At 37.9% G+C, this 22,348-nt stretch overlaps 3 protein-coding genes across 6 annotated transcripts in view; all 3 read right to left on the reverse strand.

The window, feature by feature from the left end:
- Positions 1 to 9,486, reverse strand: part of LOC113659822 (protein disulfide-isomerase TMX3-like) — a 47,940-nt gene extending 38,454 nt beyond the window's left edge. For both annotated transcript variants that reach the window (XM_027172890.2, XM_027172883.2), the window contains exons 1-4: positions 9,326 to 9,486; positions 9,038 to 9,098; positions 8,353 to 8,392; positions 5,483 to 5,606 (exon numbers count right to left, since the gene is read on the reverse strand). In XM_027172890.2, coding sequence (XP_027028691.1) covers positions 5,483 to 5,606; positions 8,353 to 8,392; positions 9,038 to 9,098; positions 9,326 to 9,404 — 304 coding nt within the window. In that variant the 5' untranslated portion in view covers positions 9,405 to 9,486. The remainder of the gene's footprint in view (positions 1 to 5,482; positions 5,607 to 8,352; positions 8,393 to 9,037; positions 9,099 to 9,325) is intronic.
- On the reverse strand, positions 1,991 to 5,476 carry LOC113659854 (SCAN domain-containing protein 3-like). The gene is made up of 2 exons (XM_027172905.2): positions 2,835 to 5,476; positions 1,991 to 2,598 (listed from the first exon to the last, which is right to left on the reverse strand). The coding sequence occupies exon 1, from the start codon at positions 4,211 to 4,213 to the stop codon at positions 3,197 to 3,199; it is 1,017 nt and encodes a 338-aa protein (XP_027028706.2). The 5' UTR covers positions 4,214 to 5,476; the 3' UTR covers positions 1,991 to 2,598; positions 2,835 to 3,196.
- A 4,543-nt stretch (positions 9,487 to 14,029) lies between the features above and the next one.
- The window catches only part of LOC113659874 (dnaJ homolog subfamily C member 13), a 102,721-nt gene continuing 94,402 nt past the window's right edge, over positions 14,030 to 22,348 (reverse strand). For 2 of the 3 annotated variants that reach the window (XM_047808738.1, XM_027172928.2), the window contains exons 53-56: positions 19,877 to 20,017; positions 19,646 to 19,789; positions 19,095 to 19,194; positions 14,030 to 15,024 (exon numbers count right to left, since the gene is read on the reverse strand). In XM_047808738.1, coding sequence (XP_047664694.1) covers positions 14,927 to 15,024; positions 19,095 to 19,194; positions 19,646 to 19,789; positions 19,877 to 20,017 — 483 coding nt within the window. In that variant the 3' untranslated portion in view covers positions 14,030 to 14,926. Of the gene's footprint in view, positions 15,025 to 17,836; positions 17,932 to 19,094; positions 19,195 to 19,645; positions 19,790 to 19,876; positions 20,018 to 22,348 lie in introns of all 3 variants that reach the window. The other variant, XM_047808739.1, reaches the window with a different exon arrangement.

Raw genomic sequence — 22,348 nt, forward strand, 5'->3', positions numbered from 1 at the left:
ACACACACACACATATATATATATATATACACATATATATATATATATATATATATATATATATATATATATATACATACATACACTGCTCAAAAAATAAAGTGAACACTTAAGCAACACATCCTAGATCTGAATGAATGAAATAGTCTTATTAAATACTTTGTTCTTTACATAGTTGAATGTGCTGACAACAAAATCACACAAAAATTATCAATGAAAATCTAATTTATTAACCCATGGAGGTCTGGATTTGGAGTCACACTCAAAATTGAAGTGGACACACTATAGGCTGATCCAACTTTGATGTAATGTCCTTAACCCTCCTATTGTCCTCCTATACAAATTAGGAGCGTAGAGTCAATTTGACCTAGTCTGTTTTGACTGCTTATAAAAATGAAGTATATATATGATAGCCTTTTTTTGTCACCTTTTTAGTCTAACTTGTTTCCAACATAGTAACATATATTTTGCAAAAAAAATATAGATTTGGTATAATAAACCTTATTTATATATAAAAATGCCTCATTTTTAGTAAAAAAAAAAAAACACAGAAATTTTGAATTATTTTCACTATAGAGGCACAAAAGTTGATGCACAATTACAGGCTGGTATATTTCAAGGGTAGGGGATTGTTTTGAAACCATTTTGACCATTTTTTAATGTCAGCAAATAATAAAACCTATTTTTTTTCCAGGCCAAATTGACATGAATGCTTATAAAATCAAAAATTCTACAATTATCACCATTCTGTGTGTAATATTTATTTTACACTTGTAATATCTATTTTGCCCCCCTGATGCCATCTGATCAACCAACAACAGGCTACACACACACGCCATAATTTCATGTGAATAAAACTTCGTTTACCTCATTATTGTCCCCAGCTGGACAAATGCATAACAAGTGTGAAATAATATAAATGATTGTTTTTGTTTTTTTGGAGGCCCAATGAATTGCAATGCCCAATGCTTGTGTGTGTGTGTGTGTGTGTGTGTGTGTGCGTGTATGTATGCATGTGTGTGTGTGTGTGTGTGTAAAGCTTGTTGGTAGATCAAATTTTGCCCGTAGCTAGACAAATGCATACAAATATTAACAAATGAGTAGCTTTTGTTTTTTTCTGGAGGCCTAATGAATTGCTATGCCCAGTGCTTGTGTTTGTGTGTGTGTAGCATCATTTCGGTAGATCATATTTTGCCCTCTGCTAGGTGAAGGCATATCAAAAGTGTGAAATATTTACAAATGTTTGGCTTTTTTTTTCCTGGAGGCCTAATGAAATGCAATGGCCAATTTGTGTGTGTCTGCCTGTGTATGCGTGGGGGGGGGGGGGGTGTTTTGGATGCGTGTGTTAGTGGACATTTTATGCGTGCATTTTTGTGTCTGTATGTATGTTCATTGCGCTGAAAAGGGCAAAAGTGTGACCTATTGCCCCACTAAATGTGGCAGGGTCAAAATGACCCAAGCGGCTAAAAAACGCAAAGTATATACTGTTCTGAACACATAGTTCAACGAAAATAGACAAAATTAATGTTACTTGCAAAGTCCATAATTTGGAACAATCCTGGTAAATTTCAGGCAAATATGTGGAAGAAAATCCAACTTATAACATTAAAATCTTCCAGCCGGGTCAAAAAGACCCAGGGGAAATAGGAAGGTTAAAACAAGTCAAAATGAGGCAGAGGTGTGTGTGGCCTCCACATGCCTGTATGACCTCCCTACAATGCCTGGGCATGCTCCTGATGAGGTTGCAGATAGGCTCCTGAGGGATCTCCTCTACTCCTCTAAGACATGGACTAAAGCATCCGCCAACTCCTGGACAATTTGTGGTGCAACATGGTGTTGGTGGATGGAGCGAGACATGATGTCCCAGATTGGCACATCAATGCGAGATGTCAATCAGTGTTGCTATATATATATATATATATATATATATATATATATATATATATATATATATATATATATATATATATAGTATAGTATGTGTGTGTGTGTGTGTGTGCGCGCACAGCCATGGTAAACCAGAGAAATACTGTTGAAATTTTAGCATTTATTACAGTAATTAGTTTAAAGCATTTTTTATATTAATGTGGCCGTTGGAAATGATGCACAGGACCAACAAAAACAATGGGGTTCTTTTATTCCCTAAAAGTGTGTTTGAGACTGAGAATTGAAAAAAACAGAAATAAAATTCACTATCCAAAATAACAGCTTTTTATCGGTTCAAATCGTGATATACAAATCACCTATGATCAATCTTAATGTATTTACCAATAAACAAATAAAATCAATAACCAAAGCCCATAAAAGTAATAACAAAAAGTATTCACAGAAGTAATACCCAAAGTAATACCAAAAGTAATACTCAAAGTAACACTCAAAGTAATATCCAAAGTATTACGGTAGTGGCAGTACTATGAAAGAAAACAAAACGTGTTTCACAATAACACCACCTTAAACCTCAAACAAGACTCATTTATGTATAGTTTAAACAATATACATTTTAAACAAAAACATTACTCACTTTTGAAACACACAAGTGGATCTTTCCAGAACAACAGGCCCCAGGTACACCAGGTGAGTTAGCTTCGTGCTAATTTGCTGCACCGGTCCACACGCATACACACAGCCAAATAACTTGTTACTTTAATGAAACCTCTTTGTAAGATGATCTTCACTCACCGAAATCGGCACGTATTGCACAAGACACGCAATTTTTTTACATTTACAATATCCTGGGGCACACCACCAACCAAAATGACACAAAATGACACTCTAACACAGTACATATAATACATATAGTTAATAATATAGTTTGTTAATGTATTTATACTCACTTAATGTGAAACCTGGGGCTGTTTCGATGAACACAAAATGGATATCCTGGCAGTAATGGTAGAAAGACACACGAAGCTCTTGCTCAACAGCTCTCAGTCTCTCTCTGTTTTTAGTTTTTATCGCAAGCTTGAGAAGCTCAGCTCACACATATGTGGACGAAAACGGGAGCAATGTCAAAATAGCTTTGTTGGCCAGAATGGGGAACTCCTTGGCAACAGGTAACCAAAAACTGTCCAAAGGAAGGTCAGCAAAGTTTAGCTTTAAACCACGACCTTGTTTCAGTTCAATGAGTTCCTCTTGCTCCTTTAAAGTCATGTCCTTTCCGGCAACTGATGCTGAGCCGTATGGGTCCCTAACCCAGTCAAGGCATTCTGTGAAGGCTGAAGAGAAATAAAATAACTTCTCCCCAAGAGTTTTCAAATGTGTGCCACGGGCCAGCACTTTGCCACGCGACAGCCACCGGACCTCTGTGTGGAGTAATAAGACTATGTTCCGCTCCCATTTCCTCACACAAAGACGCAAATAAGCAACATTTCAAAAGTCGTGTCTTCACAAAGTTCACTATGTACACATCATCATCCAACACAGGAGCTAGATCTGATGGTAAGGTCTTTGCAACAAGGGCCTCACGGTGCAAAAAACAGTGTGTAACAATAACATCTGGGTTTTTTTCTTTGACCCTACTTACGAAGCCTTTGGTGCACCCGACCATGGCTGCGGCTCCATCAGTGCTGACACCTATGCAGTTTTCCCACGTAAGCCCGCTTTTGTCAAGATATTCCGACGTGACCTGAAATATTTCCTCTCCAGTTGATTTTTCTGGCAGTGTCTTGCAAAATAGGAAGTTTTCTATAATGGCTTCTCCATCCACAAAACGCGTGTTGGCCAAGAGCTGACGATGTCCACTAATATCCGTCGACTCAAGTTGCAAGGCAAATTTCTTACTGATGCGCATCTTTTCTAAAACAACCGTTTCGATATCCGCAGACATATCAGTACGTCTGGCAATCGTGTTATCTGAGAGAGGCACTTTAGCTATCTCTTTGGCCGCGTCAGGGCCGAGCATCTCATTTACAATGGCTTTACAAGCTGGCAGTATTAATGTTTCTGCCACAATGTGGGACTTTTTTGATTTAGCTACAAGTTCAGCAACAAAGTAGCTAGCTTTGAGGGCTCTCTCGTTTACCTTTGTGGTTTTTCTCAAAAAAATTGACTGTTTCTCATTGTTTGTATGCAAGCGTAAAAAAATAGTCCATTGGCTTGTTTTGAACGGAAGGGTATTTCGTTTGGATATGGCGTTTAAGCTTGCTTTGCACCATGGCGCTATTGGATAGCTTCTCGCCACACACCAAGCACAGCGGAGTCGGTGCCGTTGCATCCCCGGTGAAAGTGAATCCAAATGAAAGATAGCTTTCGCTGTATTGCCTCGAGCTCACTTTTTTCTTTTGTCGACCACTCATACTAGGGCCTTCATCTGGGTCATAATTTTGTCCAGGGCCCTGTTCGGCATTTGCATTTTCCCTTCTCAAAAACATCACTGTCACTCGCTTGTCTTGCTGTGACCCCAAACTGCCACGGTCACGTGTCACGCAGCACTAACTCCAACTAATTAACATTGTTTCTAACTTAGCATCTGAGCAAATGTGTGTGTAACCTGTACATCATCGCGTCACAGACATGATGACGTAGTGAGCGGTGTTCCATTTAGGGACAGATGCGCCTTATAGTTCGGTGCGCTTTATATATGAAAAATAGACCATTCATTGCCAGTGCGCCTTATAATCCAGTGCACCCTGATAATATCCCACGGCAAACCTGACGATCTCTAACGGCACACTAGTGTGCCACGGCACACTGGTTGAAAAATCACTGTCCTGGATGTTCTATTTTCCATCCTACCCCATAGCCAAGATATGTGCTGTATACAATAAATTGGTTTCATACTACCACTAACTGCCAGAAATTCCTGTTACTTCTTTGATATTGCTGTAGGCCTCATCGTAACATCCTTATCAAGTTAAGTTTCCTCTTTGTCCTGCCACCAACTCTGTCACCATCACTGGTTTTGATAATCTTCTGTATTCATCTTCTAATTACTATCTTTCAACACCAAGATACAGTGCATAATTTGTCAGCTCCTTCTGGACCAAGGTTATACAACAATGATGATGAAACATGGAACATTTCAGGAATTTTCAATTAAAAAATTTCAATTAAATTTTCTGTTAAGTGATAACAGAATCACTTAAGATATCTATACTACTTACACCTAGACATAATGTTGAATGCAACTGCAACTTGTTAGCTACAGCATTTATTATAAAAGGGTATGCATACCTATGAAACATCATTTTCATTTATTTTCACTTTTTCTGAATGATAGAAAACTGTCTAAGTTTATAAGCCACAACTCTGCTTTTTCATTAAAGGTGTTTACGTTTATATCCAATTTAACACCATGTATCCAAATAGGCTCAAGCTCACAGCCAAGTTAAATGTCTAAAAGCACTTGACACATTGGCAGCAGAGGTATGTCAACACTATTAGCATCAAGTTTTATGTGTTTATAAATAATCTGATAGAAACAGTAGTGATGTTGGGGGGGGGGGGGGTTACAAAATAAACAGAAAAAAGAACTCAAATGTACCAGAGTATGCAGTGGCATCCATCTTTCCCACTCGGACTGGTGATCCAGAGTTCTCTAGCTCAGCTCCAACCTCATACCAGATTGGTTCCAGCTTCTTACAGTATCCACACCAGGGAGCAAAAAACTGCAACACAACAGTGATTGCAAACAAACTCTACTCAAACTGCTTAACACAAACCAAAAAACATGGACAGAAAACTGGTTTGACATGAAATGCTCATCATTCATCAAACTCCTGTAATACAATCATACCAGATGCCAAAAATAGTATGACATTTCCTAATCAGCAGGGAGGTTGATAGTAGATGGCAGTAAACTCCCCAGATCTTCCATTTTCCATCAACCTCAGTGTAAATCTGACTCTAAATCTTAACCCACATCAACTCTAGCCAAATCTACACCATAGCAAGACAAAGATGCATGACAACTAGAGAATTGTGCAACTTTAACTGTGGTATGTGGTAGATGGTCTGATGTGAGTATTTCAAAAACACATAACATTAATGCCCCTTTTCCATCAAGGCAGTTTGAGAGCTGTTTCAGAGCCAGAGCCTAATTTAAAATCAGTTCTTTCTTTTTTGACACCCAAATAACCGGCTCTGAACCAGGAAAAGTGGTTCCAAAGTAGCACCAATACGTTGCTGGTCTAGACGCAAGAACCACTTCCGTCAAGGGCTGGGTTACTTTTGGTATATTTGAAATGTCAAAGGTATCACAATTTTATTTACAAATATCACAGCCTGCAGATGAACATTTAACTCATCTCTTTTTATTAACACTGTAGAACCTTTTTACAAGATCTCTGTAGTTGATTTCCTCCTGATGGGGCCCATTCACAGCCACTTTGCAGCATACGTCTAAATGTTTACCCATACACCTGTCTTGTGTTTTTGGCATAAAACACAGGACATGCTATATTCATCATGGAGAAAGCCAAGGATATGTTTTCAGCCACTCTGTGTCAAAACCACTGGTACGATGTTTACTATTTGTAAAAAAAAAAAAAAAAAGGTCAGAAATTTCACTTACAGCATTAAAATTTCACTTACAGCAAAAACTACAATGAAAGGCTTTCATGATATTTCATATTATGTATGATCTCTTACCTTGATGTTTGTTTCTTTTGTTCCTCATTGTTAATATTTGGTTGTTCATTCTTTTTATTTTCTTCCAGACTGTGGCTGAGAATTATTCAGTTTTAAAACTCTTCCAAATTATATATAGACTATGCAATTATCAGACACAGATATTACCTGTCACTTTTACTGCCATCCTTTCTTGCAATCTTTGCAAAAAAAGCTGTGATTTTTTTCTCTTTTTTGATAGACCTGATAATTATTTTAGTATAATCATATCAATTAAAAATAGCATTAGAAACATATTGTTAAAAGGTGTAATAGTGTAATTTTTTACCATATAAAATTTAATAAAATTAGCAGCTAGCCAGCAACAGCTTGCTTTGTGCTTTGATCTAGTTTCATCTCACTCCAGTCTAACTTTAATCTAAATGATTTTATAGGTAATTTACTACACGTTGTCATAGGCCTATACATACTGTGGATTATTTAGGATAAATTTTACTAAACGCTCTTGCTAAATGGGGTAAGCACACTTTCATTTTAGATGTGTATGTTCTTCTAAGAAGTAATGATTTGTTATTCACCGATTCAGACACTGACGGGCAGACCAATTGCTTTAACCATTCATTATAACGAATCGGCTCAAAGGAGTCATTAGTTCGCGAATCGAACTTTAGCGGACGTGTTGTGAGGAATCCTTGTTAGGACATCGCGAAAGATTTGTCAATACACACACGAAACACTTCATAACTGGATAGATTTTTTTTTTTCTTTCTTTTTGCGTATATTTAAAATTGTCAGCTGCATGTGTGGAATGCTAGTCACAAGTTGTAAGAGAAGATATGGCAACTTTTTTTGACTGCAATTCACACCTAGCGGTAATTCAGCAAAAATATTCTCCGAATGCACCACGTGAAACATGGATTCGATCTTCCGATCTTTATGATCAGTCGATTTTGATGCGAAGGAGAGAGCAAAGGCAGACTCTCAGTCACTGCATCAGTAGCCTGCTACACTCTAAAAACCCAATTACAGATTAAATAAGGTTTTGGCGGGACAAAGAAAATCGTTTTGGCGGCCGGCAAAAATTTTCAATGTAGGAAAAACCCTGATTTATACAAATTAAATTGAGCTGCACGTACACATTGGATTAGCCATGGCTGGATTCCAATGTAGGTTCGCAAAGCCATGAGCAGTAACAGTAAAGCAACATCCGCCCTTGTTGATGTTTTGTTTGCCGCTGCTATGCTAACGTTGCTGGGAAAGATGAGACGTATACAGTGACCTAACATTTGGCTCTGTGATGTCTCTCTAGCCCATGGAAAGGCAAACCGGTTCTTAGACGGCTCGCCAGTGGAACCAACTTTAAATCAGCACCAGCACTAGCTCTGAACAAGCACCCGGTTCTTTCTGGTGGAAAAGTGGCATAAGTGAATAGAAGTTCTGTGTGTGGAAATACCTTGTTGATTGAGTGAGTTCAGAATAAAATGGCCAGATATGTTCAAACAGGAGGGTGGAATATAGTAACTCATATTAAAAGGTTTTATAGCCATAGAGGCATGGAATCATTGGCATAGACTCACCCAAACTGGACCAAACTACATAAATGAACGGGTCCACTGATGTTCCTATTACATTTATGGCATTTGGCAGACGCCCTTTTATCTACTAATGTGAAGGGTGAGTGTATTTTTCATCCAAATCCCAAGACGGCTTACTCTACCAAGCAACAGATTCAATTCTGGTTTTAAGCACAATGTGTAATTGTGTATGTGTAAAAATAACACTTACATCCACCAGCCAGACATCATCCATTCTCTTGTCTTTGAATCTACAGGATGGATATAAATGTAATCAATGTGCATGCATTAAACTTAAGACTTTTTAAACCAGAAACAGTGCACATAAGAGTAGCACAATCAGGGATTTAAACTCTGATATTAACTTGATCAGCATGATTAAAGATCACAACAGCAAATAAGCATGGGACTAAAAGTGGGCAAAACATTAACATGTTAAACACAAGTTGGATGTAACCTTTTTGTAGTTTAGATGGAAAGAAATAGAAGAATCACAGATAAACTAGAATAGGGTCAATGATGCTTAATGATGTAATAACAACAAATTACCATCCAACTTAAAAAATCTATTCAGCTATTAAGAGGGTGGATTATTTACCAGCTGGCAACGATGGTCTAAAAATGGTAGTATGTTATGTCAGGGCGATAGCAAAACCTATTAGGCTGCTCCTAATTTGTCCATATTATCATTATTTGTGCGATCAGGATCAGCATTATTTCATGAAACCCAACACAACTCATGTTACACGTCAAAGAAGAAAAGACAAAGTGGGGTTCGTTTACTGCCCGGAAACTCTAATTCAGTTGATAAATGAAATGTAATTTTAAGGCAATTTAGGCAAACAATGATAAATAAAGCATATTTGAAATCGTAAGTAAAACAAATGGTTACTTACGTGTCATCGAGGTCCTCTACAAATGCAAAAACGACGGAACTTAAAAGAACCGTCGTGATCACTGGAGGAAAATATATGCGGTTAAAACCAATCAACCAAAGAAATTCATCCACAGGAAACCTGCCCTACTGCCTCTAAGGCATCAGCTTGTTAGCCAGGCCAACTCGCTACACAACACAGAACATGGACACAAACTAAATTACTAATAAAACGATTCCTAAAAACGAGACTATAGTTATACATTAAAAAATAGCACTCTGACAAGCCATTTCAATTTTATACGTGTACCTCCGCACTTCCAAGATTTCATTCCGTTCACTTTTGCCATCTTTGCCATTGGAAAATCATCAAACAGGAAACGCTGCATGTAACAGCATACGTCTGAGCATGCGCAGGCAAAGCTGTGGATTCGTAAATCAGAGGGGTTTGTTCCTGTTTCGGTGCACAGCAGTGGAGTAGGTGAGGGTGCATAAAGAGCATGCGCGCGCGCAAGCGCGCTCACACACATTTAAAAAGAGGGGGGGAAATAAGAAACTGAATTAAGCAACTGGATCGCGAATATTAAAGCAAAATACAGATTTACCAAAAATCTCAAATACCATATGCATGTCACATTTATAGAGTTTCATTGCCGTTAGCTGGCCGCCATCCAATAAGGCTGTAACAAAAGTTTCACATATCTGAAACAGATGGACATTTGTTAGGAGATGGAGCATAGGACAATATAACAAATAGCACACTGAATGGGGTGCGCGTAAAGGGGATGTCTGGTTGAAGAGGGAATTTACTTTGCTGTATACAGACTGTATACTGGTCGGCACTATTTGATGTAAAAGTCATGTAGCGTTTTTGCGTTGCTTGTGCTGCGCTGCGCTTGGTGCTGCCTATTATGTGGCTAGGGAACTCACTCCTTAGTCCAGTGTTGTTTTTATGTAGCTCTGTGCTGATTTATGTACTGTAGCACCATGGTCCTAGAGAAGCGTTGTTTATATATGGTTGAAGTGACAATATTTTTATTGTTATCAAGTTAAAATCAGCTGCTACACTGGTTTGTGTGTTGTGGTTCACAAGGCTCTTGTGACGAATGGTAGTATGGATTCTTCTAAATACCAGGGCCCGTATTCATGAGCTGCGCCTAGTGACGAAAATTCTTAGAAATGTTAACCCCTTAAAATTAACGAGAACATCACAGTAAAAATAAAAGTTTTTCACAAAGCATCTTAACCCTTTAAAGGGCTCAGATGATTAAAAAGGTCTTAAAAAGGAGTGGGGGGGGGGGGGGCTTAGTGGTTAGCACGTTCGCCTCACACCTCCAGGGTCGGGGTTGTGTGTGCGGAGTTTGCATGTTCTCCCCGTGCCTCGGGGGTTTCCTCCTGGTACTCCGGTTTCCTGCAATGGGTTGGCACTCCATCCAGGGTGTATCCTGTCTTGATGCCTGATGACGCCTGAGATAGGCACAGGCTCCCCATGACCCGAGGTAGTTCGGATAAGTGGTAGAAAATAAGGGTGCTTTCACACCTGCCTTGTTTAGTTCGGTTGAATCGTACCAGAGTTCAATTGCACATTTGGTGCGGTTCGTTTGGGCAGGTGAGAATGCAACAATCAAACTCTGGTGCGCATCAAAAGCGGACCAAACAAGCACACCGAGACCTCCTTGAAGAGGTGGTCTCTGTACGCTTTCAAAAGAACTCTGGTACGGTTCGTTTGTGGTGAGAACACGGTCTGAGATCGGTTAGACCTAACTGCAAAAAGTATTGAGCATTTTGGACTAAACCAGCTGCCATAGTGGGTCGTTGGCAATATTTTCGGAAGATGAGCATGTCACAGTTTCGCAAAAGTAATGCTCGCCGCCTCCTGAAGTGTCTTGCGATGCGCCTTCGCCGTTTGCAGTGCATTAAAATGATATTTTCAAGCCGCATCCGCGCTTCATTCTGAAAATTAAGACGTTGCATAGAATGCTGTATACAAGCGATGTAGTAGATTACAACCACAAACATAATTGCAGCACGCAGTCGTCTCTCTATGGTGTATGCTGTATTTTCCTGTATTTTCCTCTTTTTGTTTACTTCCGGAGTTTCGTTGAAATTTCCCGCACGTTTATTCTGACCAATCGAGAAGCAGTTTAGGAAATACGCTCAAAGACATGTGGCCAATGAGTGATGTGGATGTTATCACTTGACTGCATTTTGGTTCATTTCAACTGGTGCGGAACAGAACGATCAGTCTGGTGTGAAAAGGAACCAAAAACTGCTAAAAAGCTACAGTGTATCATTTTTTGCTTTTGATCCGGATCAAATGAACCGAACTATAGGTGTGAAAGTGAGAGAGAGTGAGTGAGGAGTAGCGAGGAGGACTTTAGTAGAGGAGAAAATGGCTGAAAGGTGAAGAGGGAGAGGACATATATTGCAGAATATTTACTATTGATAGTGACTTAATATGATGCTACAGATTGGATTGTGGGTTATTTTTGTGACCAATCATATTAGAGATAACATCTTAGACAAAGCGTAGAAATGCCATATATTCTGCGGTTATGGCATCTAAAGATATGCTACAATCTCGGAAACAGAACTAAAATACCGTTGCGCAGAAATTATATAATGAGTCGGAGATGTTTACATTCAAATTTGTTACATTTGTAACATCTCCGTATGTGCGCATCTCTGATCGGTCACGAACGTAATCCCTACATGATATAGCATGAAATATCTTAACATAGAGACAAAGTAAAGGCTTATAATAGATCATATTTTAAAAGTGTTCCTTTTGTTATTGGACAACCAATCACAGTCTTGTCTTGAATGTGTCATGCCAAGTAATGGGTTAAGCCCCGCCTCCTCTCTAAACTAAAGGGTTTTGTATTTTCCTTGCTCAGAGTCGCTCTAAGATTGTATCACTCTATTCTCTGTTAGAATTTTTTAAGATAAATTATGAGCTCTCTTATATGATTCTTAGAATCTTTATGAGTACAGGCCCAGGACATTTAAGGCAGGCAATAAATAAATCAAATAAATCAATCGGATGGCACTACCAGGAATACTTAGCTAGAGGTATCAGTTTGAAAGTCAACTGTGTTCATTCTCTGGAAGTTAAAATCCATAAAACTAAAATCCAGTGGTCTCAATTCAGGGCTCTCAAGTTTTGAAGACAGGCTAGAGTGACATCTCCACACCCCCAAACACAACAATGGGGGTGTTGTGTTTGGTAAGGATCACTGAACACAATTTAACCAAATACAAAGTAGTAGTGTGTGTGTGTGTGTGAGTGAGAGAGAGAGAGAGAGAGAGAGAGAGAGAGAGAGAGAGAGAGAGAGAGAGAGAGAGAGAGAGAGAGAGAGAGAGAGATTATGACTGGTGTTGTTTGTTGCCTTTTTGGACTCCTTTATTATTTATAATGTTGGCTCCCATTTAAAACAGTTTGGCTCAATGTCCCGTCCAGAGACAAGCTGTTTCGTGTTGAGGTTTTGTTCAAACCGACCATCAAAAATTCCTTCTCGGCATCACCATTAGAATGTGGAAGCACTAAAACCAAGCCTGCTTGCTCTGAGAAGGTGTTGTCAGTGAACAGGCTTTAAAACTGTTGGCTAAGTTACAGACACTTATGAAAAACTGATGCTGATTATCTGGGAAACATTCTCTAACAGCAGTCAAAATGTCATCGTGTCAAACAAGTTGTGATTTTGTTGTAACATTAAGACAGGAGATCATGACTTACTCTGTGCTCACAGCTCCAGTGGTTTTCTCTGTGGGTGAAAGAGGATGATGCTGAACAACTCCACGATATGCTCTGTTTTCATTGGTTGTTGCGTAAAATCGCACCCAGATACAATAGCTTCTTTTTTTTTATTTGGCTCATAAGTGGCAGGCTCGACTAAGAACTCCAGGGGAGATGCGCTTGATTCCTGCCCTGTTCCACAGAGACAGCGGTGTGGACAGATACATTTTGGGCGCTGCGGCATATTAAATATATGATAAATAGTACGTTTTTCTGTGTGACAAATACAATGTGTGGTGGGAGAGCGTGACAAAGGACCGAAATGAGCGAGCGTGACACTTGAGAGCCCTGTTAATTGAAGATGAAAGTTCCAGAACCTCAGAATATAAAGGAGCTTAAAATCTTCTCTATGGCGGCATGGATCAATCTTTACACAAACGTCTTCAACCGTATTAAACCTTAGAGGAAGTGACTCAGTGCTGTTATTCTCTCAGTGGTTTTATTCCTCGTTTGTAATAAAAATGTACACTACTTAAAATGTCTTTGCTTAAATAAAACTGTATAAGGTTCATTTCAATTTTATTTGTATAGAGCTTTTAAAATTGACATTGTCTCAAAGCAGCTTTAAAGAATATAAAAATTCTGAATAAAAATGTAAAGTTTAGAATTTGTAGGTATTCCTAATGAGCAAGTATCCCAAATGCAAGTAAAAACCTCAAAGACCTATACTCAAAAGAGAACCAACCCACCCTCATCTGGGATTGAGTATGATTAAAAAGCATTTCCTTCATGCAACTGTATATAGTCTGGAGAGCAAAAGCAGTCAGGTACTCTGGGAGCTCAGAAGTAGCATGTGCAGCTTGATGATTTTGTTAATAGAGTGAGAGAGAACAATAGAGATTAGGTATGTTTGTGATCTTGTAATTGTTAAGGACAACATACATTGTGTGCAAAGTGCAGCAGAGAATTTGGCAAGACTAATTGCCATGTGCCCAGTATTAACCAAGGACCTACTGTCATCCTGAGCAGGAAGTTCTTATTGACCATAAATAATACATTTATAAATAAAGAAATACTTTGAGGCTGGTTTTGACCTAATTGTGAATTAAATGTACTTATTCATCTAAACAACTTACTGATTATACAAAATAATGACTACAGTGAAGTGCACCCCCTGGGCTCACAGTGGCAGTAATACACCACACTGTACTCACTAACAATTCTGTTTCATGTTCAGCTGGTGTTTGGATAGATAATGACAAAAATGTGGAACAAGGACAATGTGGATTCCCTTTTATTCTTAAAATTGTATGTACAAGTGTGACAGATATTTTTTAAATTTACATTCAATATAGAAAGTTTATATATGCCTATGCCATATTATATAGACAGTGACAACTGCACTAATTGTTCACATATATTTAATCAGAGTCAGCGTCATTTTTCTTGGAAACTTTTACAGAAGCTCATTCTTTCAAGTGGTGAAAATCGTCAGTTAAATACTCAGCTGGTTATAAATATCTGAGTGATTTCTTTGCATTCCAAAGTGAGAAAAACAGAAAATGCAGAATGTCTATAGAGCCATAAGAGAAGATTGAAGACAGCTCAGTCTATGGGTTTTTGTAGCTAAAAGTGGCAGTTAATTAAGTTTCTTATTTAACCATTAAGTTTAGGGTTAACAGAAAAAACTAGTTAAGAAATCACTGAATGGCATGACAAAACTGCTGGTCTGGAAATTCATAATAGACAAAGATTTTCTTAAAATAATAAGCCATTATGACAGCATGGAAAGCATGGCACAGAAATTAATGTAATGGGGAAAGGACTAAAGGACTCCCTGAAAGGTGCATTATTTTCAGGGTCTTTTTTCCTCCAGCAAAAAAAATATTTCTATACAAAAGTAAATATTTCCTCTGCTTTGAAAAGTATAGAATGTAATAATTGGAACAAAAGCAAAAAGATTTAAAAAGAAAAAGTAAATAATTAATGACTGTTATAGATCACCATAGCGACACAAAGGACCTAGCAGCACACATTTAGAGGAAAGTTTACACAAGGGCTGTAATCTACCCAACCCCTTCCTCTTTATTTAAGTCATTTATTGGTATGTCTCTTCAAGTCTGCTTCACTTAGGAAAGTGGTGCATGCTCTGAACTGGTAGTCCACTTTTGGTTTTCATCCCAGATCTCCAATGTCATTCTCTACAGGTGGTGGGACACTGGACAGAACTGTAGCACCTGTGCCAGCAGTTAGATAGCCTGCTACTGCTGGACCTAAAAACACACCACAACCCAGAATTATACACAAATATCTGGTGTTAAAACACACACACACACACACACACACACACAAAGAGCTTTGGAAAAAATAATATACATAGTACAGTTACTGTTGGACACAACATGATACACTTGAACATATGATATAAAAATTATATGCTGCATCATGGTATACACATGACAGCAGTACACTTATTTAAAAAGCCAAAGATCTCTATCATTGACTCCATGAGTTCCAAGACGAAAATCGCTGCTGAGTGGGGAAAAAAAAATACTGGCTCGTCTCACATTTGCCAGAAAACTTATTTTTTGTTTTTTTTTTATCCCCAAGACTTTTGGGTAAATACTCAACGATAGTATAACCGACAAGACAAAATTGTAATTTTTTAGAAGGTTGTGTCCCATGTCCAAGTGGTCATTTGAGGGCAAGGAATCCCCACTTGGGAAGGTGCTGCACTAATTTCTTGCAACATAGCACATAGCCTTAGAACAGGTCTGTGACAATCCAGGGTCAAGCAGACTAATCTCACTGTCTGCTAGCTGCAATAAGTAATCATCCAGGGTTCACAATACAGAGATTATGTCTGTTTCCCAACCTAAAAATGTATACACTATATATATGTGTGTGTATATATATATGTGTGTGTATATATATGTGTGTGTGTGTGTGTGTGTGTGTGTGTGTGTGTGTATCAGAATCAGCTTTATTGCCAGGCATGTTTTCACATGCGAGGAATTTGTTTTAGTGACATAATCTCTCCACAGTGTAACAGAATGACATATGTAGTATAGATGAAATTGTATGTACACATTTACAGGTGTGAAATGTGCAGTTAAAATAAACATATGAAATATACATATGCAAATAAGTATACAATATATACAATTTGTATGTACGCATATTGTATATATAATATCTCTCGCATTTAAAGCACTTATTGTTAATGAAATGATTACTGATCATAAGTTTAATGTTCTACGCTTAACAGAAACATGGGTTAAACCAAGAAAGTTTGTCGCACTAAATGAACCTTGTCCACCTGATTATCGTTATCAGCCACACCCAGCTGGCAGGGGAGATGTCACAGATATTTATGATGGTAATCTAGGCACCATGCAAAAATCTAGCAAAAGTTCAAGACATCTGAAGTTCTTTATACTAGAAATATTTTTATTTTAAATAAAAAATGTCTACTGAGACAATTCCTCTAATTGTTATTTACAAACCTCCAGGGCCATATTCTGAATTCGCAGATTTCATTTCAAACCTAGTTGTTTCTTTAGCATTAATTAGGAGGACTTTAATATTAATTTTGATAAGTTAGAAGATACTCTGAGAACAGCAGTTGTCTTAGATCTTAGATCAAGTAGAGGTTAATCAGAACATAATAGGACCCACTCATACTGGAGGTCACATTCTTGCAAGGTCAATTATAACTTTCAGATTAAATATAGAAAATATAGTCACACTTCCACAATCAGAAGCTAGCTCATTTGATTTAAAATGCATCTTGAATACGATATATGCATTTGCCATCTCACTGTGTTAAACATATATTTACATCTGCTACTACAGAGAGATTTACCAGCAGAACTGGCCCTATAGAACTATTTAGATTCTGTGACTAAGTAATCCTAAATCATAAATAGTAAATCATAAATCAAGTCAGTGTTTCAATACACCCTAGATATTGTAGCTCAACTTAAAATGAAAATAAGAGAAAAAACTACCTTACCTTCATGTTTTCTTTAAAGAGATAATACCAGTACAGAAACCATTATTAAATAATAAATGCTTCCCTTAGGCAATGTGCGTAAATCTTTTAAACAAGCAGTTATCAAACTCTGATTAAAAAACCCGACCTCAAACCCGGCCAGCTGTCCAACTATAAGCCAATATCAAACTTCCTTTTTATCTCCAAGATCATAGATTCACACCTACATAGGAATAACATTCCTGAAATGCATCAGTCAGGATTTTGGCCTCATCATAGCACAGAGACAGCACTGGTTAAAGTTGTAAAAGGCTACTGGCCACTGACCAGGGTTGTGTCTCCTTGCTGGTGCTACTTGATCTTATTGCAGCTGCTGACACTATTAGCCATGCCAAAACACAAAATGCATATCCTTTGCTGTCAGATCTTCACACTTCATATTTGTGTGCAGGTCTCTTCAAACCCAAGTGAATGGGTTCCACTGCTAGAGACTCTGCCTGCATTGAAAGGTCTTGTATTCTATAAATGACTGATATGCTAATTATTGTTATGCACTTTTTTAACTCTAGATCTCTATATTTGCACTCTTACAAACAGCACTTAAATGAGTTCTCAATTTTTATTACACATTTTATTTATTTGGTTGCAGTCAAGTGTTGTGCATTAAAAGATCTTTTAACAGTTTTGCACACAGCAAAAATAAACCTTAAACAACCTCATAAACAAGTTCTCTGTTTTTTGTAGCTTGCTGATTTTTGTTCATGCCATTCAGATGCAATTAAATGTTTTTTTAAAAAGAAAAAAAGTTGTTTTTTGTGCATTTTTTCTATAACCATATCGCAAAACAAATTAGATTTGGTTAATGACAAATAGTGAGTAAAACCCTTACCTTAAAAACCCTAACTTTAGATGAAGTAGTGAGAAATAACTTTAGAAACAATTCCATGATTGCCTACATTAGGGCTGAACTGTATTTCTGTATTAACTACAGCTATGGGTAGATGCCTGCACAGACAAATGAAGCAGAAACTGAAAGTTGAATGAAGCATAAAAGGGAAAGAGATGCTGTGAGCATGGAAGAGAATGTCTACCTGTGTAAAAGTTAAAGAGTAGAGAATAGGGAGAGCCCCCTAAAGGCCACTCCGCAATGGACTACTGGCAGCCAGGAGAGAAGGAGTGGACACACCTGAAGGGGAATAAGAATGAAAGAAAAGAGAGGAGCAGATATCAAGAAGAAACAAGCAAAGACAAATGGTTTGAGCTAACTGCAGCTGTCTTTTATATATTTTAAATAAAAAATATGCAAATTTTAGCAGGAATTGGAAACTAAAATCAAAGATGCAGTTTAGACTTACCTACAGTTTTCGCATCTCATAATGGTATAACACATTAATACATCTAAATAAAAAAATGTTTGACCATGCATTCGGAGACTAGATAATCATTTATAGTAATGAATTCAATGGCACTTTGGCCATTAAGGTTCAAGTTGATCCACATGTCAGGGGCACGTATGGTAATGGCTGACTACTTATCCTGCAAAATAAGGTAAGTGGACCCTGGCCACAGTTGGAGGTACAGTATGTGTCAGTGAGGGTAATTTGGAGTATCCGAGTCTCAAGAGGGTGGTCCCTAAGCTTACCTAGGATGTCTGCCCATTTACTGACATGCAGCATCTGAAATATTTCTCTCATCAGCAACTTGCTGGCAGAGGAACAGAATGCAGATCAGCACATACTGGTAAGAGTATCCAAGGAAGCACAGATCAGGCCTTGGTGTATCCAGGTTGTAATCATCAGTGGGAATGTTACTTGGACATGTACCACCTATCTAAACATTGCTGCAGACCAAGTACTCCCCTTCGTTGAAGTACTGGGCACACTGAATACTCTCAGTATTCAGTGTGCCCTGCCACACTGTAAAAATTGTTCAGTAATGGTTTGAAGTACATGAGAAAGTATTGGTTAGGCCTTCAAATTCCCTAGATCTCTATCAGATTGAACATCTGTGGGATGTTGAAAGACTTCTTCTTCTTCTCCCCCTTCATGTGCTGAAGAACTAGTCTGATCCACTGGGTCCTACCTTGCAACTTATAGGCCTTAAATGATGTGCTGCTATATAGTAGCTTCTACATTTCTGCTCCCAAAATATTCTTTGAACAGTGGATAGTGAGATCTTCACACTGTAGATATTGACCATGTTACTCTTGTTTATGGATTTTTTCAAAGCTCTAAGAATGTTTATCATCAACTGCTTTTGTTTACTGCAGTGGATAAAATATATAGAACATGAAGTCCTTGTATTTTATGTCATGTGATTTCATCCAATAAGTTTGTGTGGACTTTATACCTGACAGAAAGCCTGCAGTCTGTGATTCCGAGATGAAGAGATCATGCTTCTGATCTTTGAAGGCACTCCACACAGTAGATCGAGACAGGATTTCATTGACCTGCAACAACACAATCTCAGATTTTTGTCTCACCAAATTTTGCATTTTGCTTTCATTGTCTACAAAAAATTAGTATAAAGTGAAGTTGACAGCATGACTTTGCTAAAATACTAGTGAAACAATATTCATGAAAATTAATCTAATGGTTTTACAGTACTAGGCATGTCATCTGCTGCCATCCAAAAATTCTAGCCAATTAAAAAAGTTTAATTTAAAATAATTCTGTCCCCAACAAATGTAAATCAATTCAATCAAATCAAAAAACCTACTGTAGCAAGTTACCTTATAATCAGAAACATTTCAGTATGTACTATAACGATTTGTGTGTTTATGACTTGTGAATAAAGTGAACATGGTGAAGGAAACATCTATATGACTGCATAATGCTGTGTGTGTATGTGTGCGTATGTGTGCGTATGTGTGTGTGTGTGTATGTGTGCGTGTTTTTCACCTGCTCTCCATAATGTAGACTGCGAGTCATTGATTTAAGTGCTTTGACTATTTGGGCTTTGGTTGCTGATGGGTTGTCCAGAGTCTCTAATCCTACTCCCTCTAAAAGTTTCAGTAAGTATGGTACCAGTTCTACTCTAAGAGCCTGCATACAATACACACAAATTCAATTTATATTTAAATTTTTAATTGTAAGTGCGTGATTGAAAAAGACAAAAATTGAGTGTGTTACCTGTGCAACTAAGTCAGTTTGCTCTCGCTGGAACATGCGGTTGAGGGCTTCACATGCCAGTCCTGCCATATCAGCTCTGACCTTCATACCACACATCAATGGCCCAATGGTCTCCAAAGCTGCCATGGAGCGCACACATAACTGGAGAGTGGTTTCACACAAGCACATCCAAATCAGGTGTGGAACATGTAGGAACTGCATGACTTGATATATTTGGTCCCCATTTTTAAGGGACCAAAAGTAAACTAAAAACCGTAACTGAATAAATTCTTTGAACTCAATGACTGCCTAAAGACTGGAGACCACAGACACCTGATGTTGGGTTTCTGAATTTAGACAATCACTGACTGCAAAAAAGTATTAAAAACAAGTTATTATCTAAGTGAGTTAGTTATATACAAACTAATATCAAATCAAAGTTTATTTATAGAGCACCTTTTTAAAACAGCAGGTGTTCACCAAAGTGCTGTACAAACAATATAAAATAAACAATAGAACAAAAAGCATAAAATAATAGCGACAACAACAATAATAATAATAAATTAAATAAAAACTAAATAAGACTAATAAAAATGCAATAAATACAATAATAATTAGTAACACACACTAAAAAGAACTCCTAACAAGTAACTCTCATACTGTGTTGTATGCTGCACCATACAAATATGTTTTTAAATGTGATTTAAAAACACCAAGTGAAGGAGCCTGCCTAATGTACAAAGGCAAATTATTCCAGAGTTTGGGGGCCGCTACTGCAAAGGCACGGTCACCTCTGCTCTTTAATCTTGCATTGGGGGATACTAAAAGCAGTTGCCCAGCAGACCTAACAGCTCTGGATGGAGCATACAGTATGGCTTTAATAGCCCTGAGAGATACTTAGGACCAATATTATTTAATGATTTAAAAACTAAAAGTAAAATCTTGAAATCAATTCTAAAATGAATGGGCAACATATGAAGGGAAGCCAATATAGGTGTAATGTGTTCTCGTTTGTGTGTCCCCGTTAATAAACGTGCAGCTACGTTTTGTACCCTCTGCAAGCGTGTTAGAGATGCCTCACCAATGCCTACATAGAGACTATTACAATAGTCCAGGCGGGATGATATAAAAGCATGGATGACCCTCTCAAAATCAGTAAAAGATACAAATGACTTGACTTTAGATAATTGCCTTAACTGGAAAAAAAAACCACGATTTAACTACCAAATTAATCTGTTTCTCTAGTTTAAAGTCACCATCATTAAAATCCCCAGGTTTTTAACAACTGGCTTCACAAATGACTTTAAGGTCACCCAGATCTACATCAAGAGTATTAATGGTACCGCCAGGTCGAAATAAAATGATTTCAGTTTTATCTTCATTAAACTTTAAGAAGTTGGAGGCCATCCAGGCTTTAATATCTTCAAGACATCTCAGCAAAGGTGCCACAGAGTTTGCATCCTTACGTTTCAAAGGCAGATAGAGTTGCAAGTCATCTGCATAACAGTGAAATGAAATGCCATGTTTCCTAAAAATGGACCCTAAAGGTAATATATATAAAGAAAATAAAATCGGTCCAAGAATGGAACCCTGAGGGACTCCACATACAAGAGATGCAGTAGAAGACACAAATTCCCCAAGACGTACAAAGAAAGTTCTTTCATCCAGATAAGATTTAAACCATTGTAACGCGGCACCCTTTATACCAACACGATGTTCAAGGCGAGATTAGTATATTGTGATCTATGGTGTCGAACGCAGCAGTAAGATCTAACAGCATAAGAACAGCATAGTTACCTGCATCAGTGGTCAATAATAAATCATTATAAACTTTTAACAGGGCCGTTTCCGTGCTGTGAAGTGATTTAAAACCAGATTGGTACAACTCTTGCAAGCCATGCAAGTCTAGATAGGCTAATAATTGATTAAAAACAACTTTTCCAATATTTTGGAAAGAAACGGGAGTTTTGAAATGGGTCTAAAATTAGCAAGAACCGATGAATCCAAGTTAGGTTTTTTTATCAGTGGTTCCACTATAGTGTGTTTAAAATGTAGGGGTACGACTCCATGAGTGAGACTACTATTTACAATCGTCAGTATGTTAGGGCCAAGGGAGATGCCAATCAACCCACCATGCATGTCTTTGGACCGGGGGAGGAAACCAGAGTACCCAGAGGAAACCCCCGAGGCACGGGGAGAACATGGAACAAGGCAGGAATCGAACCCCGACCCTGGAGGTGTGAGGCAAACGTGCTAACCACTAAGCCACTGTGCCCCCCGAATGTGTACATTGTGTTGCTGAAATACACTAGTGCTGTATGCCAAGAGAGTCTGCGAGTAACATTTCAGAATGTTAAACAAATGAATAAGCCAAAACTGTCTCCTGTAACCACATGTGTAAATAAAGCAATCCCTAGTTTAGGAACCTCTGGCAAAAATAAAAATCAGAGTATGAAAGTAAATGGTGAAATCATTAAGAAGTTTCCATGTGAT

This window comes from Tachysurus fulvidraco, chromosome 25, assembly GCF_022655615.1.
Source record: "Tachysurus fulvidraco isolate hzauxx_2018 chromosome 25, HZAU_PFXX_2.0, whole genome shotgun sequence".
Taxonomy (NCBI): Eukaryota; Metazoa; Chordata; class Actinopteri; order Siluriformes; family Bagridae; genus Tachysurus; species Tachysurus fulvidraco.

Excerpts from the sequence above, each read along its gene's own strand:
- LOC113659854 (XM_027172905.2), bottom strand. The coding sequence starts at position 4,213 with ATGCAACGGCACCGACTCCGCTGTGCTTGGTGTGTGGCGAGAAGCTAT.